This window comes from Dermacentor silvarum, chromosome 1, assembly GCF_013339745.2.
Source record: "Dermacentor silvarum isolate Dsil-2018 chromosome 1, BIME_Dsil_1.4, whole genome shotgun sequence".
Taxonomy (NCBI): domain Eukaryota; kingdom Metazoa; phylum Arthropoda; class Arachnida; order Ixodida; family Ixodidae; genus Dermacentor; species Dermacentor silvarum.
The window spans coordinates 188,817,103-188,836,659 of NC_051154.1; the positions used below are offsets into that span (position 1 = coordinate 188,817,103).

At 45.4% G+C, this 19,557-nt stretch overlaps 1 protein-coding gene across 1 annotated transcript; it reads right to left on the reverse strand.

The window, feature by feature from the left end:
* Positions 1-284: 284 nt before the first annotated feature.
* On the reverse strand, positions 285-5,319 carry LOC125942717 (uncharacterized). The gene is made up of 2 exons (XM_049660988.1): positions 5,117-5,319; positions 285-736 (listed from the first exon to the last, which is right to left on the reverse strand). The coding sequence occupies exons 1-2, from the start codon at positions 5,243-5,245 to the stop codon at positions 398-400; spliced, it is 468 nt and encodes a 155-aa protein (XP_049516945.1). The 5' UTR covers positions 5,246-5,319; the 3' UTR covers positions 285-397.
* Positions 5,320-19,557: the final 14,238 nt, after the last annotated feature.

Sequence of the window (19,557 nt, forward strand, 5' to 3'; positions counted from 1 at the left end):
AAAAGTTAGACAATTAGTTTATACTAATTCACTTTGCAAAACTAAAAAAAAATTTAAATACCACCGACTAGGACACGCGACCCTCAACAACACTGAGTTGGCTTGAGCCTCCTAGCACACTCCGTCCTTTTTAAAACATTGCCTAGTTTTAGCTGGGACACCCTGTATACGTCGATTCGGGGTTTCGATAACGCATCTTGAATTCGGTAAAAATTACATCACTGGAAAGGAACCGGATCATTTGTCAGGTTTTATTGCGGCTGGCCCACAACAGACAACCCTGGCGCCGCCTCCTCCTTGAAGTTGTCGCTAGCGGGAGAAACGACTGTGAGAGACTGACTTGGCGCAGGCTGTGTTGCAGACACTGTTTGTGCGAGGAATGATGCTGAGCCTGTGGCTAGAACCCCAAATCGACGGGCAGCTCTTCCGGCTTGCGCAGCTCAGGCAGAGGGAAACCCTCGCGGCGGCAGAAGTCTACGAAGTCATCTTGCTCATCTCCTCGGCCGCCGTCCATCTTGGAGACGTCGGGAGTCTCCTTTGGCGGGATGTATTCCTCGCTGTGCAACTGCGAATAGAAGTCGCGCAGGTTGAAGAACAACTTGACCGAGGCCAGAACCAGCGTGAGAACCACGAAGACGCGGAACGAGAGCAGCAGGTAGCCGCTCGCCGTCGGCGCATCCGGGTGCAGCCCGCGGCTCTGCCACAGGATCACCACCACGCACACCATGTAGACGGCCTGCGTACACGCCGCACAGGGTCATCCAGTCTTTGGCGAAGCGCCTAACTTACGGGTATTTAAACACCCGTGTAAGCTGCGATCTTGCATCAAAACCTGCAGATTAGTCCTAGCAGATACCTCCGTCAGTTATCGACCAGTTAATACGCACAAAGTAGAAGAAACCTTGCCAGTGGTGCACTGCATAACAAACCCACGTCAGCTCAGAAAAATAAAAAATAAAAAAATTAAGCCAGTTCCACGCTTGTGAAATCTGGTGAAACAGCGGAGCTCTACAAGCGTGGGTGTATAGCGCAATACAATAAATAATTTAAAGAAATAGCGCAGTGGGTATGACGCTCGCCTTCTTGACTGTGAGTACCCGGGTTCAAATCCCGCCTCTTTCACTCTCTCTTTCTGTGTGTCTCTCTTTCTCTCGCCTATTGCAGGTTGTGTTACAATCGTCGGTCCAACGCAATGATATGGTTCCCACAAACTCATGTTCTGCAAGCGTAGGTGTATCGCGTAGTGGTTATGATGCTCGCCTTCGGCTCGTGGATACCCGGTTTCGAATCCTGCCTCGTCAAGAAAGTTTATTTTGTTTTATTTGTTGCTTTATTTCCATCGCTCTCTGCCTGTCTCTTTCTTTATCTCTGTGCACCTCCTTTCCTCATTTCACACTCTCTCCACTTTGCTCAAAACTGCGAACACCATCACTCCATAATGATCAACCTCGACCTTAAACAGCTCCGCTGTTAATAAGAAACATCGCTTCTTCGTAAATCTGACGCCGAGAGAAGTCCAGGATGTGCAGTAGCAACAATTATGTGTTAAATGGGGATCTGTCATTAGGCCCCCAACTTTTGTTTCTTTTCGATAAAATAGCAATAATCTGCCATAATCACGGAGCGGTGTTAAAATTAAAAACAAGTAGTAGAATTTATTTTCAAGCATTTTCCGTTGCGTGTGTCATTCCTGTTTCGCAAGGAGTGGTGTCCAGCATCACGTCATAAGCCAGGAACGATAAGTTGGACATTGAGTGTTCAGTTTTAAGAGGAAGCTTTAGCTCGGGCCCAACTCCGATGCCACTTATACTCTAATACAAGCAGAATGAAGAAATGCTTTTCGGAGATAACCCTCGGAGCGAGATTAATCAAATTTGTTGCACTTAAGAGAGAAAGCAAAATTATAGTGACTGCAAGAAGCGGAATATTGATTTGGGCCTGGATTATTTTACAAGAATTTCCAAAAATTGGAAAGTTTGAAAAATTAAAAGCACGAAGTTTACAAATCCATAAATCTGTACTAAAACAGATATCGCAGTCCTGTAACCCGCATCCGTTAGAACATCCAAAGCGGACAAATTTGGTATATTTCAACTCCCAGCTTACGTGGATTTGTTACAATGTTTAGAAGGGTCTTACAAAAGGCCTATTCACAAATTAGTAATATAGTTCAAAGAGGTGTATAATATATAAATGTTTGTCCGCCTTAGATTCATTATTATATGCAGTTTACAAACCTTGATATCATCTTTAATTTCAGAGTTACCATGTTTTAAACTTCATAGTTTTGTTTCTAAAAATGATCAGTTTTCAACAATTGAAACAAATAATTGACAGCCTAAATCAAAATTCTGCTTCCAGCAGTCACCCGATTTTAACTTTTCCTTTTAATGCTAGAAATCTCACCAAATTCGGTGCAGTGGTTGCTGGGAAAAATAATTTCTCTTTTCCACAGTATTTAGAAAGGAGCTCCCAAGCTAAAAGTTCCTCTTAAGAAGAAGCTTTAGCTCGGGGGCTGGTAGCTATTTGTTGCAGTCAAAAGAAAAAGTTAAAATCTAATGACTGTAGGAAGCGGATTTTCGATTTAAGCCGTCAATTTTCTGTAAAAATTGTTCAATATCGCAAATTTTCAGGAAGCCAAATGATCAGGTTTACAACGTTGTATCTTAGCAATGAAAATTGATAGCACAATTCTGTGAATTGCAGATAATAGCAATCTAAACGGAACAAAATTGTTATATTATACATTGTTCTTAAATATAACACTAATTTGTGAATAGGACTTATGCAAAACCCTTGTAAGCATCGTAACAAAGTCACGGAAAAAAGAAATTATTATATTAAGTTTGTTCGCTTTAGATGTTCTAGCGGATACAATTTACAGAAGTGCGATATCTGTTCTTGATGCAGAGTTAAGGATCTCTAAACTTCGTGTTTATATTTTTTTCAAGCTTACCGATGTTCGGCAATTGTAAAAAAAAAAAAAAATGCCGGCCCTAAATCAAAATTCCGCTTCCAACTGTTACTAGAATTTAACTTTCTTTCCCAAATGCAACAAACTTGATTAAATTGGTCAAGCAGTTATCTCAGAAAAAGCATTTCTGGTTTTACAGCTATTTGAGTAGGCGGTATCGGAGTTGGGCAAGAAATAAAGCTTCCTCTTAAAAGGAACGACGGAATCCTGCTGCACTTCTCACAACACTCGACGCTAATGTGCGTGTATATTGGAATCCTGCAGTCCTCACGATAGTTAATGCTGCGCACAATAGAATTTCTGCATGTCTCGCAACACGACACTGCCATTAACTGCACTATAGCTCTACAGCTTTAGTGGCCGAAACCACAGCACAAAATATACCATTGTGCTTTGGAATGTTCGGCGTTCTGATTGACGCTGACTGCGAAGAACGACGTATATATGCCAAACTTCACTAACTGAGAGTAATTAATGACTGGCAATTCAAACACGTGACCATCGCTCGTTCGGAACTATAGCGCCTCTTGTCAACGCCTAATGAACGAGGACGACTCCAGAAGGACAGCGCTCGTCCGGTGACCTTCATGAGTCGTCCTCGTTCGTTCGCGCTGTGCTTTTAATGGATCCCTTCCAACTTGCTCGCTTCACCATCTTGTATACCTTCTAGATAACGGAATGCCATCACGCAAAGGGGGCCCGGAAATCATATGGGCAGTCAGAAATACCATTAATTTCGATGGGGGACGCAGGTGACGCTTAGCGCCATTATATTTTTTTTCTCTAATGCATGGTGTTTAATATTAAAATTCTCTACCTTACCGCCTGATGGCTCTGCCTAGACGCGTGAGGTGAGGTTCGGGCTGGCAGTGACGAAAATATTAAGAAAGTAAGAGGAAGAGTTTTAAATAAAGGAAGCACTAACTGAAGGTGTGCTCGAGGTGCCCCCATGAACTGCTCATGCTGATGCTGTTGATGCGGTCCCTTATTCTGTGACGCTTAGGTGGCGGTCAGCAATGATAGGCGCAAAGCGGCTTTTCAATACATTCCTTCACCTTGAAATAGCCTCTGCCAGTTGGTATCGCCGAGTGCCTTGTTCACTCCCTTTTTTTTTATTTTGCGGTTTAACTTGAAATTACAGCGCGCCATAAACTAGCTATACAATACAGCCTTGCGCAGTTAAGTCTAGCAAAAACAGCCGCTATTGACATTCAACTTCGGTTTCCCTTCACACCTGGGACTTGAAAACTCAGGCGATGAAAGCTGTCAGGTTGCATGCGCCAGTTGATACGTTTGGTATCATTTGTTCCCCTTCATTAAGGCATGGAGCTCTCCTTCATATCTTTGTGCGCTAGAAATGTTCGTAGTGAAGACGTTGGTCAATCTTGAGTATGGACATATTTGCGAGAGTTGCCGGCCAATCCTAATGTGTTCTTATTATCAAGAAATTGTTCACTTTGTCCCTGAACTCCTTTAATGCCATTAAGACTCTTGCTGCGTCGAAGTAAGGAAAATATGAATACATGTGGTGGGGCCTGCACTTATTGATAGCCTTAAGAGTAGTGAAGCACTACAGTCTAGCAGGCATGGAGCAATGAAAGCAGCTAAAATGAAGAGTGACGGTGATAAAATTGCGACGCAGTGCTCCTGCAGCTTGTAGTTTTGATTACAGTGTTGACTATGTGATTACCCGCCGGGGTGGCTCAGTCAGCTAAGGCGTTGCGCTGCTGAGCACAAGGTCGCGGGATCGAATCCCGGCCACGGCGGCCGCATTTCGATGGAGGCGAAATGCAAAAACGCCCGTGTGCTTGCGTTGTAGCGCACGTTAAAGAACCCCAGGTGGTCAAAATTAATCCGGCGCCCTCCACTACGGCGTGCCTCATAATCAGAACTGGTTTTGGCACGTAAAACCCCAGAAAGAAGAAGACTATGTGATCAAGTCAACGCAAACCATTAAGGATGCAGGAGCTTGAAAACGCGTTTTGAGAGGTTATAAATTACGCGGTGGTGCTTGCATGGTTAAGCGAACCCAAAATTTGTCATGTGGTTCCTTACTTAAGTTTACACCTTTTATTCCCGCGCAGTTTTGGAATACTAAGCTTTACGGCGTGCTAAAGCAGTCAGCGCGATTTTGCAACTTACGTATACGGTAGCTCTCTTGCATTTGGAGTTGAACCATCCCGGAGAGGTGGTGTTTTCGGCCGCGTTGACTGCTTCGATGATGGCAGCCTCACTCTCGGTGCGGCTGAAGGAAAGCCTCATGAACCGCATCCGGAAACGTGGGGCTTCGGTGCCAACGCACTCCAAACTGATGGAAAGAAAAACCCAGGAGGGAAACGTCTGCCTCTTTGATGCGTTCTTCTTCCTCTTTTCGATGGCGCTGACGCTTCCGGTAACGAAGATAAAAACGATTATGTGATGAAAGAAAATAAGAAAGAAATCTAAATGACCTGACGTGTGTAGTGACGCCAAGAGAGCCTACTAAGATATTACTCGGCGTTCTCGAGACAGAAAAAAAAGAAAAAAAAAAGAAAGAGAAATATAGCGAAAGAAAGCAACCAGAGACTTTGCTGATGTCCTGTTATTACGGGGAGTTGACGTTTTTTCATCCTTTGAAACGATGTTGTAGGGGAGATTGTAAGGATTCTTCCTTGCTTCCCCACTACTTTAGCTGACGTCCTGGTGGAGTTGTGCGTCTTCGAAGGTTTCCAGTTGCCAAGGGATGACATCAAAATCTTCAAAGACGTTTGCTTGCTGCTGGGAGAATCCAATTTATTAGTCTCTCAAGGCTTGCCTTCGCGAAAAGATGGAACACTACCCTGAACGTTATCACCGAGTCTGCCACAATATCGCGAAGTCGTGGCTCGCAGAACCAATTTTCTTGGACGCAAAGATTAAATTCCCGATATTTGGTTGGCAGCGGAAGCTTGCGATATACGCAATCTCTTCCTGCCAATTCCGTACTCGCAGCCCACGGCAATATTCACTTACGGTCTAGAGTTACGTACTATTGCGGTCTAGATTACTTCGGTCGACAAAGTAACGCCATTGTTTGCCTTTCTTGGGGAGTTCTGGCCGGATGACAGAATGTGGCAAACAGCGGCTGCTTTGCACTGCCGTCTAAAACTGGGTGGACGGCTTCCTTGAGGAGTGTGAAAACCATAGCTCGTAGTGTTTGCACAATTCCCATGACTTAGTTTCAGCCCAGCTTCTAAGTTTGTTGTCTTTGCAGGAAGAAAATGTACGCGAAAATAAAGACAATAAAACCAAACCATGAATGCGGGTGAAGTTTAATTAGGGGTAGGTGTATAATCGAAGTTTCGAGTACGGTTCGAATACTATACAAGCGAACTATTCGTATTCGAAAAGGAAGAATACGGTATTTTCAAATATTTCGCCACAACCGAATGTTAAGATCTGGCTACTGTTCTCCGTCTACTAAACAAGTTATTGCAAATTATCAGGCGTAAAAAAATGACAAACGTTTTCGAAGGAACGCAGAAAAAAAAAGGGCAATGCAAGCTTTGTTTTCGATTTCGAGGCAGAAGCCTACATGACAACCTCTGAATTTTGCTTTTAGTCTGTCATGTAGCATTTTTAGCACTCTGGTCATGGGGTAGTCTTATCTTTTAAGCTGCAACCAGTGAGGTTTTCGTTGCAACGGGCCAATTTACATGTGTCTATACGGCACACGAGTCCTTTAGGAGCTTTTTGTCCCCCCACAACCCTTTTTCGAGACAACCAATTATTTAGCGTGCTTGAAAAGCTAGTCACACAACAGGCATTCGTTCTTGGAAAGCTTGTTTGCAACAAGGCTCTAAAGTTGTGTAGAAGGCTATTCGTGCATCTTTATTTCGTATGACAATTAGTGATGTGTTTAAAATATATCCTTAGTCCCTGATAGCTGTATTTTTTACACTAGCCAGTACAGGCGTGTTACCTAATTATAGAGAGGGCACGGCAGCGATCGCTGGATAAACATGCCTAACCTCGCGTGGCATGTTGTGCAGGTCAATTTTTACAACATGCATTCCAGCTGTCAAACCAGTGTATATGGTGTCGTTATTCTGCCGTGCCCTCAGAAATGTATCTGTATACTGACTGATTGTTGGTCTGTATTATTATTGCTTTTGTGCGGGGATGTGGAAGCTAATTGCGGTCTGGGCAGTGATGCGGTAATTTTAACCACTATTTTATTGCGATAGCAATTATATGGACACTCAAAAGCAGATTTCTGCCGTCGCCGTCGCCGTGAGGTTCCGTATGACGTCAATGGGGATGAAATCGGCACCGCGCGCCGAACGCTGTATGTGCGAGTGAAAGAGCGCGAGGGGCGCGCGCTTTTACGGGGAATGAACGCACGGCGGAGAACAAACGCGCGTTCTGCGCCGTGCTCCCTTAAGGGCTGCAGAAGTAGGCGTCTCTTTCCTCCTTTACAATCACCATATATGTAGAGCAAACGCGCCTTCTTCCAACGCGCGGTGGGGGAGGGGGGGGAGGGGGAGGGAAGGGAGGCGACGTTTAGCTGCGGCACCAAGTGCCTATTTATATCAGGGGCTCCGGCAACAGTCACCAACGCCGCACGCATTTTGAGCGAACGCGGACGAAACGCCGACGGCGTCGACAACAGTTCTGCGTGTTGCCGGTGCTGCTGCATCTCCAAGTTTATGCAGCTGATAAAGCTAATATCATTACTCCGTATAGCTCTCTACAAATTTGCTATCGCAATTGATGCTTCGCCTTTCAGGTGAAACTGCGACAACTTTTTTTAAGGAACTTAATGGCCTCAAAGACGTGGAACAAAAACGCGACGCCACACTTGCAGCGGCAAACGACAAAATCTCAACCTAGACGAAGTGCCGAAACTAACAAAGGCGAACGTGGAAAAAATAAGGAAACTCGGAAGCATCTTTCAGCGCCTTGAAAAAAAAAAGGAAAGATTGACAAGACAAAAACTTCATGATTACGAGGACAGATCTCGAAGGAACAATCTTATTGTTTTCGGTGTGCCAGAAGTTCCTAATGAAACTAGAACAATCCTTGAAGAAAACGTCCTACAGAGAAGTCCGCAAATATAGACTTGGTATCATTTTAAGCACTGTAGAACGCATTCACAGAATCGGTAAACCAATGGGTGCCCGCCCAAGGCCTATTATCTTTAACGGATACTACAACGAAAAAAAAAATGCAAATTATGAAAAACTGCATTAAACTGAAGGATACCGGAAGTGTAAATTTCCCACGATTATTCTAAAACGACCTTGCAACTGTGAATGAAACTTTGACAATTTTTAAGAATAATATTTATCAGATCAGTAGAATCCTGCGAGATTACACATGACTGGTGCATGACTGGAGTGATTCCGGCACTGAAGAATAACTGTCGACTACAAATTACTAATTATCGTCCTATATTGAAGCTGAAGTTGAAGTTGAAGTTTATTTCTTTCTTTGCTACAGAAAGAGGAACAAGAGCTAAAGGCCATGTGGCCTGACAGAGGCTCTTGCTCCTAAGCATGTTCGGCAAATATATTCAAAGCAAAATACAAGACAAAAAAAGAGTGAGTACAATGTAGAAAATACAAATAAACAAGATAGATTTGCACAATTATTACATGAATATACATTCTATGCTTGAAAAAAATTATTGGTATGTTCTTTCACTTTTACAGTGCAGATAGAAACATACATTCACATAGCATAACAAAATGGTAGTGCAATAGCATTTTATTTATAATGAATTTGAGAATGTAATGAATGAATTTAATGTAATGAATGTAATGAATGAATTTTGCTCATGAAACGCGGATGCGGTCCATTCTGGGTGACGAGGCCGGCGCGAAATGCAGCATGTCGCATCTCGACGCCGGCTGCAGCCGGGGCACGCCGACGAACGCCGGATACGTCGGCCGCGCCTCGCGCTGTGGCGAGGGTAACCTGAGAGCGGGCGGTGACGTCACCGAGCGATAACGTCACGTGTGTCAGCCTAACAACGCCTCGCACCAGCAGGTGCGAGGCATTGCTAGGCGACGCACGTGATGTCATCGCTCGGCGCAGTTTTCTGCTAACGCTCCATGGCCTAACCAAAAGCTTAAACAGCTCCGCTGTTAAAAGGGAGAAGGGAAAAAAAGAATGAGAAATCCGGTGCTTGCGCTGTGCCAACCTGAGGCTGAGTATGCAGTAGTCCACATAAAAGAATCGATGCCTTCGCGGACATCAGTTTACATGTTAGTGACAGATAAAGAATTTAATTTTCCTATTGTTCCCGTTTTAAATGCGAATCATTTCTTTGCGAACATTTGCTACTTTGACCGTATCTATCTATCTATCTATCTATCTATCTATCTATCTATCTATCTATCTATCTATCTATCTATCTATCTATCTATCTATCTATCTACGACTTTGTGCTCTCATGGTCGTTTCGTTAACTTGGTATGTACCAAAATTGGCATACTATGACAAGAGTATATGACGATCATAAATGATATATCATGACATGAATATCATGACATGCGTGTCATGTAGGTCATGAAACAGCCGCCCACGTCTTGGTGCTCTCATGGTCGTTTCGTTAACTTGGTAGGTAGCAAAATTGATATATAGTATGACAGGAGTGTATGACAAACATAAGTGATAGGTCATGACAAAAATGTCATGACATGCGTGTCATGTAGGTCATGACAATGACCCAGCGAAAAAGGTTAACTCTCAAAAACCACTCAAATGGGTTCGGACGTGGATACTAAGGGAAGCAAATACTAAAGGATTCTGGTAGAAGTCATAGTCATGAGCATGACTCAGCAAAATGACAATGACTCAACGAAAAAAGATTAACACTCAAAAACCACTGGAATGGGTTCGGACATGGACACTAAGTGAAGGAAACACAAAAGGATGATGATGGAAATCATAGTCATGAGCATGACTCAGCAAAAATGACAATGACTCAACGAAAAAAGATTAACACTCAAAAACCACTGGAATGGGTTCGGACATGGACACTAAGTGAAGGAAACACAAAAGGATGATGATGGAAATCATAGTCATGAGCATGACTCAGCAAAAATGACAATGACTCAACGAAAAAAGATTAACACTCAAAAACCACTCAAATGGGTTCGGACGTGGATACTAAGGGAAGCAAATACTAAAGGATTCTGGTAGAAGTCATAGTCATGAGCATGACTCAGCAAAATGACAATGACTCAACGAAAAAAGATTAACACTCAAAAACCACTGGAATGGGTTCGGACATGGACACTAAGTGAAGGAAACACAAAAGGATGATGATGGAAATCATAGTCATGAGCATGACTCAGCAAAAATGACAATGACTCAACGAAAAAAGATTAACACTCAAAAACCACTGGAATGGGTTCGGACATGGACACTAAGTGAAGGAAACACAAAAGGATGATGATGGAAATCATAGTCATGAGCATGACTCAGCAAAAATGACAATGACTCAACGAAAAAAGATTAACACTCAAAAACCACTGGAATGGGTTCGGACATGGACACTAAGTGAAGGAAACACAAAAGGATGATGATGGAAATCATAGTCATGAGCATGACTCAGCAAAAATGACAATGACTCAACGAAAAAAGATTAACACTCAAAAACCACTCAAATGGGTTCGGACGTGGATACTAAGGGAAGCAAATACTAAAGGATTCTGGTAGAAGTCATAGTCATGAGCATGACTCAGCAAAATGACAATGACTCAACGAAAAAAGATTAACACTCAAAAACCACTGGAATGGGTTCGGACATGGACACTAAGTGAAGGAAACACAAAAGGATGATGATGGAAATCATAGTCATGAGCATGACTCAGCAAAAATGACAATGACTCAACGAAAAAAGATTAACACTCAAAAACCACTGGAATGGGTTCGGACATGGACACTAAGTGAAGGAAACACAAAAGGATGATGATGGAAATCATAGTCATGAGCATGACTCAGCAAAAATGACAATGACTCAACGAAAAAAGATTAACACTCAAAAACCACTGGAATGGGTTTGGAGGTCGGTACTAAGTGAAGGAAACACTAAAGGATGGTGTTAGAAGTCATAGCCATGAGCATGACTCAGAAAAAGCGCAATGACCCAGCGAAAAAATAATTAACACTGAAAGACACTGAAATGGGTTCGGACGTGCGTACTAACTGAAGGAAACACTAAATGATAGTGGCAGAAGTCATAGTCACGAATATGACTAAGGCTTTCGCCCTAAGGTCTCTTAGGTGTAGCTAAAGGGACTCCTGAGGACTCATGACATGAATGTCATGACATGCGTGTCATGTAGGTCATGAAAGAGCCGCCTACGTCTTGGTGCTCCCAATAGTCGTTTTGTTAACTTGGTACTTTCCCCGCACACTGCTTCGCATAACATCGATTCCCACAGAGCGTGGGATCTGCCGGCTTTTTTTTTCTTATTGCTTCCTTTGTTCGTATGAGCTCAGAACTGCGTCATTCAGGCCAACGCACTGCCCAGCCGCTCAAAAGCATCCCTTATTTGGCGGCCGGGTGAAATATTCTATTTGTATAGTCTATATATGTTCTAATAAATAAATAAATAAATAAATAAATAAATAAATAAATAAATAAAGAAAGAAAGAAAGAAAGAAAGAAAGAAAGAAAGAAAGAAAGAAAGAAAGAAAGAAAGCAAGCAAGCAAGCAAGCAAGCAAGCAAGCATAGTGCGCGCTTGTCGATGGGCCCGTTCGTTTTCGGGTATGCCCGTGTGCCCCGGGATCTAGGGTAGGTTAAAATCGTGCTTTGGCCACGCAGATGACACACGTGGAGGTGGAGTTTAACCGCAGTTGTAGTTGTTTGCAAGAAGCCGGTCGTGAATGCAAAATGTTCAGTGCTTCTCTCCAAGCTGCAGCTGTGGCATTGGAGGCTATTTGCCAAAATTTTTTGCCGCATCAACATGTTTCGGTAAAAATGAACGCATTTGAGCATGTACCGGAAGTGGGTCTTCGTATTTACGCCAGGGGAGTGGCTACAAGACCAATGGCATACTATTCACAATAGACTTGAGTCACTCAGACTATCTTTGAAGTGCGGTTAGTTAGATAATTGGCTAAGTTCAATTCTACATTTATTTAAATATTTGTTTTAGGACATGAGTTAGATTATAAAAGATGTAGAGCATTGTCACAAGCACCCAATGGATTCGTTTCCACGACGTTATGTTTTACGTGATTCGTTTTGAAGAGAAAAGAAATGGCGCAACATCATCCTTAATACGCGTTCTCTGCGCGATTGTAAGACAAATGATAGTAGTTTGCTTAAAAGACAATGCGCATCACTCGTCGATAGGGGTAGAAGCGATAGTACACATTTTTGGTGCACTGCGCACGCCATGGCGTATGAAGTGACGTTCTCTGAAATGTCGCAATGACTTGGAATTCACTGGAGTACGATGTCGTGAAGAAGACTCCTTGCGTAAAACATGACGTCGTGGAAACGAATTCATTGGGTGCTTCTGACCATGCATCTTAGTAATTAGAAGTTTTGCATCTTTCATGGCTATTTCTAATTCCAGAAATCGTCACTTCAATTCCCGGTCTAACTCGTAATTGCGACATGCCAGTGATTGCAACCAAACAGTTAACCTTGTCACCACCTCAACATTACATACAGGGAACGTATTCAAATTACCACAGATGGTTCATGTAAAAATGGAAGCTCCACATCGGCGTTCTTTATATCGCCGACCGTATCGCGTGTCCACGGCAGAGCGGGAAGTTATTGAGCAGGAAGTCAACAAGATGCTCGCCAGAGGCATTGTTGAGCCCTCGTCGAGCCCTTGGGCGTCGCCGGTCGTGCTCGTCAAAAAGAAAGATGGCACGTGGCGTTTCTGCGTTGATTACTGCCACCTAAACCGAATCACTAAAAAGGACGTTTACCCGTTACCACGAATTGACGACGCTCTTGATTGTCTTCACGGTGCCAAATACTTTTCGTCCGTTGACCTTCGATCTGGTTATTGGCAGATTTCCGTCGATGAGCAAGACCAAGAAAAGACCGCTTTTGTCACTCCAGATGGCCTCTACCAATTTAAGGTTATGCCGTTTGGTTTATGCAATGCCCCCGCCACGTTCGAGCGGATGATGGACTCTCTGCTTCAAGGTTTCAAATGGTCAACTTGCCTTTGTTACCTCGACGACGTCCTTGTGTTTTCTCCTACGTTTGAGACGCACCTTGAGCGCGTCGCAGCTATCCTTGACGTCTTCCGCAAGGCTGGGCTCCAATTAAACTCATCGAAGTGCCACTTCGGGCGCCGACAGATTACAGTGCTCGAAGATCTCGTAGTTGCTTCCGGAGTACAACCCGACCCGGAGAAGGTTCGAGCAGTAACAGCTTTTCCTGTACCTCAGTCTGTCAAAGACGTCCGGAGTTTTGTGGGGCTCTGCTCTTATTTCAGACGGTTTGTGAAAGATTTCGCAGCAATCGCTCGACCACTCACTGAACTTCTGAAGAAAGACGTGCCTTTTACGTGGGGTTCCCCTCAGGCTGCCGCATTTTCACGCCTTATCACGATTCTGACCAATCCACCGATCTTGGCCCACTTTGACCCGTCCGCACCTACACAGGTCCGAACCGATGCCAGTGGTTATGGGATCGGCGCCGTCTTAGCTCAACGCCAACACGGACACGACCGCGTTATAGACTACGCTAGCCGGCTCCTGACAACTGCAGAGCGCAACTATTCTATTACCGAGCGCGAATGTCTTGCTCTCGTCTGGGCTGTTTCAATGTTCCGCCCTTATTTATATGGCAAGCCCTTCTCAGTAATCACAGACCATCATGCGCTGTGTTGGCTTTCGTCGCTCAAGGATCCTACTGGCAGGCTCGGTCGTTGGGCTCTCCGACTACAAGAATATCCCTACACAGTGACGCACAAGTCGGGACGCCAACACCAGGGCGCAGATTGCCTCTCTCGCTACCCAATCCAAGACCCGACCTCTACGTCTGATACTGACACCGACGCCTGCGTTCTCTCTGTTTTTTCACTGGTCCATGTCGCCGACGAGCGGCACCGTGACCCGTCCTTGCGTATCATCATTGACCGCCTGGAATCGTCACTTGCCGACCGCTCCCTTCGCTTATTCACACTTCAAGATGGCGTACTCTACCGCCACAACGTTCACCCCGACGGCCCAGCATTACTCCTTGTGATCCCTAAACACCTTCGCTCGGCTGTTCTCCACGAACTTCACGACCTCCCCACTGCGGGTCACCTCGGTGTGTCACGTACCTACGACCGGCTCCGCCGACGCTTCTTTTTGCCAGGGCTTGCTCGCTCCGTTCGAAGATACGTAGCTGCGTGTGAGAAATGCCAGCGACGCAAGACACCGTCGACGCTCCCTGCTGCGTACCTTCAACCAATTGACATTCCCGCGGAACCATTCTTTCAGGTTGGTTTATATTTACTTGGTCCTTTTCCTCTTTCTACCTCTGGGAACAGGTGGATCGCTGTGGCCACAGATTACGCCACGCGCTACGCCATCACCCGAGCGCTCCCTACAAGCTGCGCCACAGATGTTGCCGATTTTCTTCTACGCGACGTGATTTTATTACATGGAGCTCCGCGACAACTTCTCACAGACCGTGGCCGGACATTCCTGTCAAAAGTTATCGCGGACATCCTGCAGTCCTGTGCCACGAGGCACAAGCTATCCACGTCATACCATCCGCAAACAACCGGCCTCACGGAGCGTCTTAATCGCGCTCTCACAGACATGCTCGCGAAGTATCTGTCTTCCGACCACACTGACTGGGACCGTTTGTCACCTTTGCGTATAATTCCTCGCGCCACGACACAGCCGGTTATTCGCCATTTTTCCTTCTGTTCGGCCGATAACCAGCACTGCCCCTCAACACAACCCTCCCTGTTCACGCAGCACCCACCAGTGAATATGCACTTGATGCCGTCGCCCGCGCTGCACACGCAAGGGAAATTGCCCGTGACCGCCTTCTGAACTCCCAGGAGAGTCAAAGGCGTTTGTATGACCAGTGACACCGCGACGTGCACTTCCCGCCTGGTTCTTTGGTGCTTCTATGGTCTCCGTCGCGTCAGGTCGGCCTGTCCGAAAAACTGCTGTCTCGTTACACAGGCCCCTACCGAGTGCTTCGTGCCGTGACTCCCGTCACCTACGAGATCGCCCCTGACGCCCCATCTGCTTCCCAGTCCAGTGATATCGTGCACGTTACACGACTGAAGCAGTGTCACCCTCCCAGTGATGACATTTAGACGCTCCGGGACGTCGCTTCTGCCGCCGGGGGATTATGCTACACGCGTGTGGTATTTGGTTGTTTGAACGAGGTGCGCGGGCGCCATCACTCGAGAAATGAAGAGGAAGAAGGAGCTGGGCTCGCGCTGTGCATCTAACCGGTCAGCGCTACAACCACTGTTGTAAATACAACCTGTAAATAGTTGGTAGTCTTACTGACTCGTCCTTCGCGTAACAATATAAAAAACGAAGAACATTTAAAGAGTTGACTTTACAAAATCTACGATGGCAGAGCTATTTGCTATACTTTCCGCATTACGATTCATATGCTTACAGTTATGATCTTCTCTATGGGTAATTTTGAGCGATCCGCGAGCTCCATTATTGTGCATTTACTGGAAATCAGCTTTGGAAATGTAAACATTACATTAATATGACAAATACAAAAGGCTTACGCAACAGCAAGGACTCTTCATGGCACCGTACGCCAGTGGATTCCAAGTCATTGCGACATTTCAGAGAACGTCCCTTCAGACGCCATGGTGTGCGTATCGCACCAAAAATGTGTACTATCGCTTCTACCTTTATCGACGAGTGATACGTGTTGTCTTTTAAGCAAACTGTGTCGCCGAATGTCCAGGAAAACTTCGTTCACAGATGGTGTGGAAAGCTCCACATTATATGAGATATACTTCAACACGCAATTCACAATACCTACGAAAACCAGCCGCTCAATAGCAACAATAATTAATAGACTTCAGATTGGCAGAGCCTTTACTAAATGATTCTTGTACAAGATGGGAAAAACCGACAGCGCTGTGTACTCTTGTGAGGAGGTTGAAGAAAACACATAATATGTTCTATTACTCTAGAAATATTACTATATTCGTCATAGGTGCCTTTCGCAAGAGAGAGAGAGACAGCGGAAAGGGGAAAGGCTAGGAGGTTAACGAGAAGCAAAATTTGGTTTGCTACTCTACACTGGGTAAAGAGGGGAGGGGGGGGGTAAAGAGATAAGAAAGTAGAGAGAGGGAGAAACGGAGCACAACCCACAATCACAGCCGGTCACTACCACCGCATACAATCGCTGCACAGTAGCACTTGTAGCACTACAAACATCTGTTTAAGCTATAGCCGCTAGTACAGGTCTGTTGATCTTAAAAACTACAACAGCGCCCTCGTCGTCCTCAGCTGCAATGACTTGTGAGATCGGCATTCTGAAATGATTTCCTCCGTTAACGGTCTTTTATCAAATGGCGCTATCGCGATTGCGAACGATTGTCTCTGTAGATTGTAGCGAGGACAGTCACACAGTACGCGTTGATGAGCTCCTCGCTACTACTGTCATCACCCGCGTCATTGTCGACCCATCCGATTCAGAAAGCAAAATACTTCATTAAAGCCACTCCTAGCCATAATCGACAAAGCAGTATAGTCTCGTGTCGGCAGAGTCCAGATGGGGTGCGAAGGTGGGGAGAAGAGTCCAGGTGGTGCAAGCCGGTTGCCTTGAAAACTTGGGTGTTCCACATGGAGAACGTGATCTCTCGTGCAAGTATTCGAAGTTTTCTTGCGGCATCTGCTCTTGATAGCGGAATCAACTCCTCTTTGCTGCCTCGAAGAGCCGAGCGAGCAGCGTTATCGGCGTGTTCGTTGCCTATGACCCCGCAGTGACTTGGAAGCCAATGAAATGTCACGTTGGTGTGTTTTCTGAGCCAAGGTATGGATTAGGTCTCTAATCCCGAATACCTGTTGTTCGCTGGGTCAGCGCCGCAGAGCTGTCAGCAAAGACTGCAGTGCTGCCTTCGAGTCGCTGAAAAATTGACTACCTTCGAGGTTGTTCTTGGGTGGCGAGGCGAAGTGCCGTGCGAAGAGCTGCAGTTTCACAGCCGTCGATGTCGTTGAGTGGACCGTCTTGAAATTAATGATGGAGGCCCTTACTGAAAAAACCACGGCTCCAGACGAACACTGTAGAGTTTCTGATTTATCAGTGTTAATATGTACGTTTCCGGCGTACCTATCGTGCAAAAGGAGGAGAGATAGTTGTTTGAGAGCAGGAGATGTCAGCTCAGATTTTTTTCCTGATATGGTGAGGTGCACTGCAGGTCGAACCAAACGCCATGGAGGAATCGATGGCTTAGTTGCGGAGATGAAGCCTAATAGAAATATGGTGTAACAATCAGAAATTGTATCACCATATGGTGTCTGGGGCCTTTCTGATGGCAAGATGGTGGGAACGGGCTCGGTCAATGTGATCAGTGTGCACTCTTAGCACCTCCACCGCATCGTGTGTATATTGGTTAGTCTCCCGCGATGGTTATAGTCGCTACTGTTGACGCGCATTTTGGCAGACCAAGACAAACTCTGAGAGCCCGACTTTAGTAGCTTGTTGAGCACGAAGATTTGTCATGCATGTGTGGTCAGCACGAACAGACTCTATTTCAAAAAAAGCCGTGATAAAAAAAATAAGATAAAAGCTGCAGATAATCTTTTGCGTGACTTTCGATGCTGGACATACGTAGCCAGATCAACGACATTGTTTGTTGATGCGTGGTCTCGTCAGAAACGAGCCACGCCATTTGGATACATGATGTGCTATTCTAGGTAGCACTCTAAGCAGGGTAGGATAATCATTTTCATGACCTTTCCCACATATCTGATCAGTGGTATTGGGTGGTATGAAGTGAGTTCGAGTGGGGATTTGCTCCGCTCGGACGGAGCAATTGCCGGCATGCCTTTGCAAGGCTAGATCCACCCGCAGAGTTCACCATCCTCCTACTCCTCCTGGGGACTTTCCATGTATCAGGAGCGGGATCAAGCGGGCTTGTCCTTCCCTTCTTCGCGAACCATGCCACATTGCCAGGATACGTTGTAGAGATCTAAGAGTTCTCTTGCACAAGGCGCGGTAGGATATTCTGTCTGGTTCCGGTGCTGAAGAAGGCCTGAATAGAGCAATGAGCCGCCCTAAGCTCCTTCATTGTGAAACGAAGATACACGTAGCAGTCACGCGAAACAGTATGCCATTGGAGGCTGAAGAGCCTGGACTGGTTGCTCTGCCAGCGATCCTCCCACAAAAGTCTTCAGCAACATCGATATTTAGCCGCCTCTGGAAAAGTGACAGCGCTTTGAATAGGAAGCGTTGTTCAAGGAGAGAACGCAGACCACGTATATATGGTTCTCCAGAGGTGGGAAAGTGGCTTCCAAGGTTCTAGTGACTGGCGAAACATTGTGCAACGTTAAGATGAGAATCTATCCATGTGACGCTGGATTTTCTTTTGTATTCGTCTGGCTGTTCTAAGGTCATGGATGGACTTTGCACACCGGTATCACCGGTCCGCACGGCGGCGGAGTGTACTAGGTTGCTCCAACTCTACATCCAAATCCGTGTGCTTAGATGAATCCGTGAGCGTGCGCGTGGCGTCTCTCGTTGTACGCTTGATCGTTTCCTCTAATCCAGAGGATAAGCCCTCCCGGAAAGCACCTTCCATGATAGATTTAAATGTGGCCCAGTCAATTAATCGAATAGTTTTCCGTGGAAAGAACCTGAACATCCCTTTCATGATGAGGTACGTGTTAATGGGATCACTCCTGTAGGTCTCAATATCCAAAAACCATTTAACACACCTGGTGAAAGAGCTGGAGACGAAAGCTAGGTCGAGACAGCTGTCATTATTCACGCCTCGTAGAAACGTTGGGCTGCGGTCATTCAGGAGAGAAAGGCCGTGGTTGCAGGCGAAGTGTGCTAGTCTTTGTCCTCTTGCATTTGTCCTTGTGCTTCCCCATGCATATGGTGTGCATTAAAATCTCCGATGACGACCTATGGACCAGGGCACACCGTCAAGGTGTCTGCTAATCTTTTGGAATCAAAATTACATGAAGGCGATATATAAACGCCCACAAGTGTAAACATATGAGTTTGCCCTTTTTAATTGTTAGGCAAACATATTGACTGTCATCGTGAGGCGGAATCGGCTGGCGAACATAGGTAAGTTCTCGACGAATAAAAAAGATGACTTTGCTGCATGCACTAGTTGTTGTGGACACAAAAGCTTCGTATCACGATAATCTGACTGGTTTTGACACGTTAGGCTCACATATCACAATGATTGAGGACATATTAGTATATACGAACTGACGAAAGTCTGAAAGGCGCGATTTTAGTCATCTTGCGTTCCACTGGATGATTGACGCTGCCTTGACTTCTTTTCGAAAGGATGGGTGATGGTTAGCCATGTCTCTATTTGAGAGATTCAAGCATTGCGCTTAAGGCGCCCAGTACTTTCATTATACTTCGAGCAGGCGTGGCTCCTAGGTTCCAAGGACAGAATCACTCGAA

Bases quoted from the DNA above. Each gene is read 5' to 3' on its own strand.
- LOC125942717 (XM_049660988.1), bottom strand. From the start codon at position 5,245: ATGCGGTTCATGAGGCTTTCCTTCAGCCGCACCGAGAGTGAGGCTGCC. The intron at 737-5,116 runs GTAAGTTGCAAA...GCGTGTACGCAG, and splicing joins GCAAGAGAGCTACCGTATAC to GCCGTCTACATGGTGTGCGT.